Below are 7,772 nucleotides of genomic sequence, written 5' to 3' on the forward strand. Positions count from 1 at the left end.
CGCTGGCTCGGCGACGAGAGGACCGAAAAACGAGAGCAAAATGACGCATAATAACGGCGAGCCCGTTGGTTTTCCTCGAGGAGGGAAGACGGCCCATCGAACGATGGACGAAGATCGATGCGGATCGCATTAATCTATTCCTCTATTTGCTCTGCCTGTCCTTATCGCTCTCATCGCGAATACGCGCGCCATAACCCAGGATAAAGAATAATGCGGATGTTATTAAGCGCGTCGGATAGTTCCCATTCTCTTCCAGCTTTCGCCACGCTTTTGGAAAATGAATAATCCGTGGTGAATCGTGGTCCAGCCTGGCTCGGCTCTGTTCCAATCCGCGCTATTGCCTCTTCCTTCCGTCCGCTTCGAAATTTCCGTCCAATTCGAACGCGATTCATTCGAATTTCCAACGCGTCGAATTTCATCTTTTCCTGTCTGTATCGATTCTTTTTTATTTTTTTTCTCTTCTTTCCTATCTCTTTCGAGAAGAAAAAAAGAAGAGAAAGAAAGAAAGAAAGAAAACGATCTCGTCAAAGGGAATCTCGTTAGAGCCAAAATGCCAAAGACGAAAGAACGATCGTTAATTGATACCGGTGGCGTTCCTTTTAGATCTGACCCTTCATTTGTACTTTGACGGTTTTCAAGCTCGTTTCGCGGTGAAACACGTAGCTTTCGATTTCTTTTTAGCAACCTAAAGGAGATTCCCTCAACTTCCGTTTCCTTCGCGAGCGAATTATATCCTTTGAGTCCTTCCCTCTGCTTCAAAGAGACGACGGGAAACATCCTTCTGAACCGGCGGCACCAAGACGCGACCTCGGTTTCTCCGCTCGCCACCTAACTCTCTCTCTCTCTCTCTCTCTCTCTCTCTCTCTCTCTCTCTCTCTCTCTCCTTCTCTTTCTCCCTCCTTTCCAACACTCGTCCCATCAAAGCGGAATAAGATTAAGGGTTGTAGGCGGAGATTCGACACGAGTATGAGAGATAGAGTAGGAGCCAAGTTCGTCGCAACTTTGGATGAAGTTCAATCTCGAAGCGAGGCGATCGTCGTTGCAATCCTAGCCTTCCGTTCAAACGAAGAGACCTCCCTTTTTCGCGGACTTATCGTCTAATATCCACAACGTTGGGACGAAATATCGGCACGCTTCGTCTGTCTAGACCCGTCGTCCTCCGGCTTCCCTTCTCTATTTCTTCGAGAGAGAGAAAGAGAGAGTTCGTCCATTTCGGCTAACTTTCGTTTTTCCTTTCTCTCTCTCACGTTGACAAAGTGACCGCCGTCCCTCGAAATTGCATGGACTGTCTTCCAACACATTTTTGTCGATTCGATGTCGCCAGATCCATACCCCGTATGGGCGCAAACTTTTCGCCGCTAAACTTTCCCAATCGCGACGCCGACCGACGAATTTTCCACCTAAAAGTTGAGATTCATACTCGCCATCGAGAAACCTAGAACTTGGCTCGTTTGTCCGGATACTGCTACGATCAATTTACTTATCACGATACTACAGCGGCTGCCACTGTTTCTAACTTTAACCTTTAACAGACAGTAGCGCCATCTCTGACTAGTTACCAACTAGTTGCAACTCTCTGAGGAATAACGGAAGTAAACATACGAGATCAAAATTATCATTAACGCTTGCCATTTACAAAATTTACAAATTTACAAATCTCAAACAAAAGTCAAGAGATTAAAAAAATCGATTTGAACGAACAAAGTTAAAGAAAGTTACATCGCAACGAGATTACTTCCCTCGAAAAATTTCGATCGGCGAATTTTTCTCTCCGACGTATATCGTTCGCCTCGAATCCATTTAACCGATCTCGAGTCGGGACAACTACTCCGCGCGTAAATCAAGTTAAGAGGAAAGGGTGGCGCGGAAAAGATTTGACGAGCGGCAATTACCGCGACCGGTTGACGAATAATCGAGTACGTTATTGGATTACCGATTTCCCGACGATGACGGCGCAGCCATCTCGGATGCATGCATGGAATTATACGGGCACGTCAAGTGCCTAACAACGTAACGCCGCGTACGTTTCAGGCGCATCAGCGCAAACGAGGTTAACGTTGCACCACGATGAAAGCTGCACCACGGCCCCGCACCCGCCCAAATTCGCTTTTCCACTATGCATCGAGCGGAAAATTCGATCAGCTGCGACGAATTGTCGTTCGTCGATGGCTTCATTACCTTGCTACGACGGAGTCGTCGGTGACGGAGACCGAGCATCCCAATTATTCGCTTCTCCGATGATCCGACTACCCTGAACGGGCAAAATATTCAAATATTTGCTTCATTCGTATTGTTTACTTCGCAGAAAGGTTGTCTCTTTACGCGATTATAAAGATCTCGATTCGGATTTTGGAATTCTATTCTTTCGAGACCAACTATTCCAGGCGGAAAGAAAGTTCATTTTTGTGGCTACTATCTATTTCAATTTTCCAAGGGAACTTTCTTCTTTTGTCCCGCTTTCGAAATAATAGCGCGGGAAGGAATGGTGAAAGGACAGCGAAATACCAACGGCGATCAAGAAGGATCTCTCTTTAGTTAATCGCCCATTGAACCCTTTCGCGATAAAAGTTTTTAATTGAACTCGATCGTTCCGAGGCAACGATACCACGGATCCCAGGGACTGCGTTCATTCGATCGCAGACCGAATTTAGGCAAGGAAGAGCGGCGGAAAGGAGAAGAGGGTAATGAAGGGTGGGACAGAAGGAAGTCTTTGGAACGAGGAGGAGGAGGAAGAAGCCACCTTTCACCGCGCAGAACAGAAGTATGCACCCTCTGCCAGACGCCAGGCGTTTCCTTAATTGCATTTTTATGCTCGCCCGGATTTCCAAGCTGCGGAAAAAAGACGAAAGGAGGGGCCCCGAGGAAAATGGAACGGCGAGAAGAGAGCAGTTTATTATCCCCGCGCCTGAAGAAGAAGCCCCTCCATTAACGCGCGTCTCGATTGAACCTGGCCCAGACCTGTGTGTGGGATCGACGTGTGTGTGTGTGTGTGTGTGTGCGCGCGCGCAGTGCTACGATTTTTCCGTCTCGTTAAACTCCGTCTTCGATAATTATCCATAGGGATTCGAACGAATTTTCACGTCGAACGAGGAGGAAGACAGGAGAGAGCAGATAACGAAGCGGATAAGGAGATAAGGAAGCATATTCCTTTTCCTTCTTTTTTTTTAATTTATCACAGGGAGCGGATGGAATCGATCTGGAATCTAATTCCGACGCGGAGGGAAAGGAGATTCGATCGAGGTTGACGAGAGGAGAGCTCTCGTTCGCGAGATTAACGAGGGCAGAGACTTGGGTAATTCCAAACATCGCCGACAAAAGGTCCTCGAGACGGAGGAGGTGAACGCGGGGCGTGAGCGTCGAACTAGACGAGGAGAATTCCAGATCGTTGAGCGTTTCGTGTAATTCGCGTTACAACTCTGCTTCCTTCGACTCGCGTCTTATTCTTGCTTCTGTAGTTTGGAAAAAAGGTTTTAATTCTTCCGATTCTTCGAAAAGGATGCGAGAATTCGGAGGATCGATTCGAGGGAACGTTCTCGCTTGGAAAAATAGGGGAAAGGAGCCATTCCCTTTAAGACGAACGTTTATCAGACGTGGATAACGGCGTGGAAGGACAAAGGAGTTTTGGGAGAGGCGAACGAGGGGAAGTCGGACCGATCGAACGGATATCTCTTCTTCCCACTTGACTCCGTGTAACAGTCGGGAATAAGTTGGAAACTTGCTCGTACCATCGAGGCCATTCGTTCCTTCTGTCCAACCTCTCTTTCACAGGCCCGGATTTATTGAAATTTTATGCGCTAGTCCGATGAGGTCCGAGCTTCCAACCACGACTTTTATCAACGACTCCGCCTCGCCGGATCTTATATTACGACCACCCACCGCCGAGGAACATTCCCGGCGAGCCGATTCCTCGATTTCGCTTCTCCAAGCCGATTTCTCGTTTATACCGACCTCCCCTTTCGATCTCCGCCCGAGTATATTACGTATGGGAAAAATTCCGAATATCCGAGACTCGGCTCGCACGGTCAAAACCAGAATTTTAATAATATCCCGGTGAAAATAAGTCGTGCGAAAGTCATCGTTTGATTTTCGTATCCGAACCTTTCAATTTTTCCCAAACTTTTTCTATTCGAATTCTATTCTATTCTAATCCAAAATATCCAAGTTTTTCAGATTTTTCTTTTTCCCTTTCTCTCGATTCAGAGACGAAGCGTATCGCGATCCGCTCGACGGATTATTATTCGCGTTGGAATTGTTACAACGAAATGAATATTTAACGAAACGTGGTGGCTAGTCTACTCACCCTAGGTTATGGTTGTCGGTGTTGTCCTGCGCGTCCTCTGTCACGGAGTCCTGGGTGAGAGGACCTTGGGTGACGTCAACCCCCATGCTGCCAAGATCCAACGTGGCATACGTTCTGCGCGCTTGAACCCTCGTGCCGCCGCCCCCGCCGCCGCCGCCGCCAGTCACTTCGCCGCTTCTGCCACCGTTCCCGACCAATTCTTGGTACAATTCATCGTACAGGGAACTCCCGTTCTCGTTGCTGTTCAGAGCATCGTCCAGGCGAGCCGGGTCCAAGTGGTAATTCGGATTCTCGAAAGAGAGCAGACCGTTTTCTGTAACAAACATTCGTTTCTCAGCCTCGGTAAAAATTCCTTTCCTAACATTCGGGTCGATTCATGTATTCTTAAGAGTCGTGTCGAGTTCGACGCGAGCGAAAGAAATGGTTAAAGTGGAATTCGCAGAATTACTTTATCGTGCTTTGTCGTGAGTCGTCGGTAATGAAATACTTGTCGGTGGATAAAGCGAAGCAGACGTCAAGATTCACCTCTCTCGTGATAATTTAGGATAGGTTTAGGATAGGCCAACAGCGACGATAATACAAAAGCACAATATTTGGATATTAGCGTAGGGAAACTAGCTTTGTTATTTTGAAAAAATAGCGGTGGAGCGTGATAGAGAGAGAGAAAGAAAGAGACAAAGAAATTTACATAAAACTATTTGTCAAAATAATGCGAAAGCCAATCGCGATACTAACGTCGAGGTGAAAAAAGCAGCGAAAGAAAAAGAATAAAGTCCACGAAGCGACAAACACGAAGAGCAGAGTGGATCAATCGCGAGGAGACGTCATCCGACTTGAGACGATCCGAGTTTCGGAATCCTCATGGGGGAGGAGATAGCAGAAGTGGAATTCCTTCTTCTCGAAGGAAGAAGAGGATTGAAAACATTGACCGTGGTGGGTCGATCGTCCGTATCAGCTGAAAAGCGCAGAGGAGTGAAATTCAAGCTTGCGACACATAGAGAAAGAGATAGAAAGAGAGAGAGAGAGAAACAGATATCGATGATTACGATGATTACTGATTAATCACGGTGTACGCTACTCACTGATGATCCTCAGCAAGACGACAATCATTAGGAGAACGTTGTACAGAAATCGAAAGAACGCATCCATGCCAAGTTGACGCCGGTCATATTGTTAAAAAAATCTCGGCCGATAATCGTGAAACGTTGACAGAGAAGAACTCCATGTACTTATCGACGAGCTACGTGGGTATGTATATACACCCTGTGTAAAATACGAGATCGTGATACACGGAGGAACGTGTGTACGTGTGTACGCGAGGGTGTCTAAGACGAATCTCCTTGGCCTCCTTTGTCCCTCCCTTCCTTCCTTCCTTTCTTCCTTCCTTCTATCCTTGACACTCCTATCTCCTCCACCGTGTATCTATCTCTCTTCTGTCCCTTTCCCTCCCCTGGTATTGATTCAAGAACCGCGAGCTTTAAGCTCTCCTCTCCCCCCTCCCCCTTGGTTCGAGCTTCTTTCGGTCAAAGGGACGCGGAGTTCGCGCACGACCGGAGTCGTTTGTCAGAAACCGCGATTAATCGCTACGATCCGCGTCACATTACTCTTCCTCGACTTATCTCTGGATTAAATTTACCAACGACGGGGAGAGGAGAGGAGAGAAGAGATATAAAAAGATTCGAAAAAATTCGGATTAATCGAGTGGATTTAACAACGCGTCTCTTCGAAAGGACGATTCCAAAGAGAGAGATCAAACCGTTTTTTCCCTTCCCATTTTTTCGTCGACACACGGTTGTTCTTTCGAAACAACAGGCTCATCCACGAGAAAGAGAGAGAGAGAGAGAGGTAATTAATCGATCGAATTACGCGAACCAAACTTGTTTCCGTCCTCCCTTTGACGCTACTTCTTTCGAGATTAATTCGACGTTTGTCGCGACCCTCGCCAATCGCTTTCACCGTCGACTATCGACCATCGACGCTGATTTCCGGATCGAACAAAAAAAGGGTAATCGGTAATTCTCCCTCGGTTTCTCGTACGAATTTTACGAGCTGCCACGTCGGGAATATCACGATCGCCGTTCAAAGCGTAGTACGTCTGGTTTCGGAAGGGGGGAAAAACGGGTTCGTTAATTTTTCCACCCACTCGAGTTCATAATAATTATTCTGGAATTCGACGAAAGTTGGATGATTCCGGGGGAAGAGAGGGAGGCCGAGGGACGAAGGGGCGACACGTTCGACGAATCGCGATCGTGCGCTCGTTACACGTGTCACGGTAGTGGTGCGCTCAGTTGGTGAATGCGTTTCGTTATTTTGTTCGAAGGAAATAAGAAGAAACGGCGGAAATAACGGAGAAAGGTTTCTCGCTCAACGCGAGACGAATAATTGAAAGCTTTGGATCGAGTTTACGACGGTGTCCGAGTCGACGAGAGAGAGAGAGAGAGAGAGAGAGAGAGATTGTACTCCGTTTCGATCCCATTAACTTGTTCCGCGAATTATTTTGCGAATAATTTATCAATTTGCCTTGGAAATTACGGTTAATTATTTAAAGATCAAAGAGGGTGGAAACGGCGAAAGAAGGGTGGCGTAATTCGTAGGTAAGACGGAAGATGGAAAGATTTCGTTAATTCAGGAGGGAAGGCCGGATGAGTCAGCAGAAGGGTGGATCGTTCGTGCGCGACAAATTGGCCGGGGACGTGCTCGTGTCGCCGCATTCCTGTTATAGATATGTTCGCGGCCGCGAGCTGCTGCTTCTTTTCGAACGGATTCTCGTTATTTCGCGCGAGAAACTTTTCCGTCTTACGAGTATAACACTTGGAACTTTACACTTACGAGCAACCTCTCTCTCTCTCTCTCGTGCTACCACTTTCCAAACGAGGAGAAGAGAAAGGCGAAGGAAAGAGGGAGGAAAGAAGAGCGACGTGTTGTGTTGTTCGTGCTTTGCCCCAAAATTCGGGCAAAAGCATCGATTCGATGCTTTCCAAACGATCCGAACTCGGGTTACGAGACCGCACTGCGGAGGAAAGGGCAGGAAAAGGGGGAAGTTCACCTTTTTTGCGAGTTTTTAAGCCGGAGAGCAGCGTCGAGTCAGCGAATTCCGCGGGCGGGCGAATACGAGTGGCGCGAGGAAGGCCACCGAGCAGCGCATTTCGTTATTTCGGTTGGGAGGGAAGGGGTGTGGGGAGCAGTCTGGAAGAAGAGGAAGAAGAGGAAGGAGGAAGGCCGTGCACGAGAGTTTGAAAGTTTGGACACGCTTTCGGCGTTAGAACCGGAAGCAAGGTTGGCGGAAAGAGAAGGAGAAGGGCGTGGGAAGGCTGAACAAGGAGGACAGGAGGGAATAAAGGGAAGGGAGGGAGAGAACTCCGTCACCGCCCCTCGATGAGTCACCCTATCGATTCCTCGGCCGAGTCTAGATGAAGTCTAGGGGGTGAAGGGGCTCTTTACCACCGACGAGTACCTCTCTTCGTTTTTTTTT

The 7,772-nt window shown here is 47.7% G+C and overlaps 1 protein-coding gene across 10 annotated transcripts in view; it reads right to left on the minus strand.

Moving 5' to 3' along the window:
* LOC102676017 (protein Fe65 homolog) overlaps nucleotides 1-7,772 on the minus strand; it is a 122,391-nt gene that overhangs the window by 43,603 nt on the left and 71,016 nt on the right. For 9 of the 10 annotated variants that reach the window (XM_006622353.2, XM_006622351.2, XM_006622355.2 and 6 more), the window contains one exon: nucleotides 4,301-4,613. In XM_006622353.2, coding sequence (XP_006622416.1) covers nucleotides 4,301-4,613 — 313 coding nt within the window. Of the gene's footprint in view, nucleotides 1-4,300; nucleotides 4,614-5,382; nucleotides 5,426-7,772 lie in introns of those variants that run through there. The other variant, XM_006622357.2, reaches the window with a different exon arrangement.

The sequence above is a fragment of the Apis dorsata genome, unplaced genomic scaffold (assembly GCF_000469605.1).
Source record: "Apis dorsata unplaced genomic scaffold, Apis dorsata 1.3 scaffold_683, whole genome shotgun sequence".
Taxonomy (NCBI): domain Eukaryota; kingdom Metazoa; phylum Arthropoda; class Insecta; order Hymenoptera; family Apidae; genus Apis; species Apis dorsata.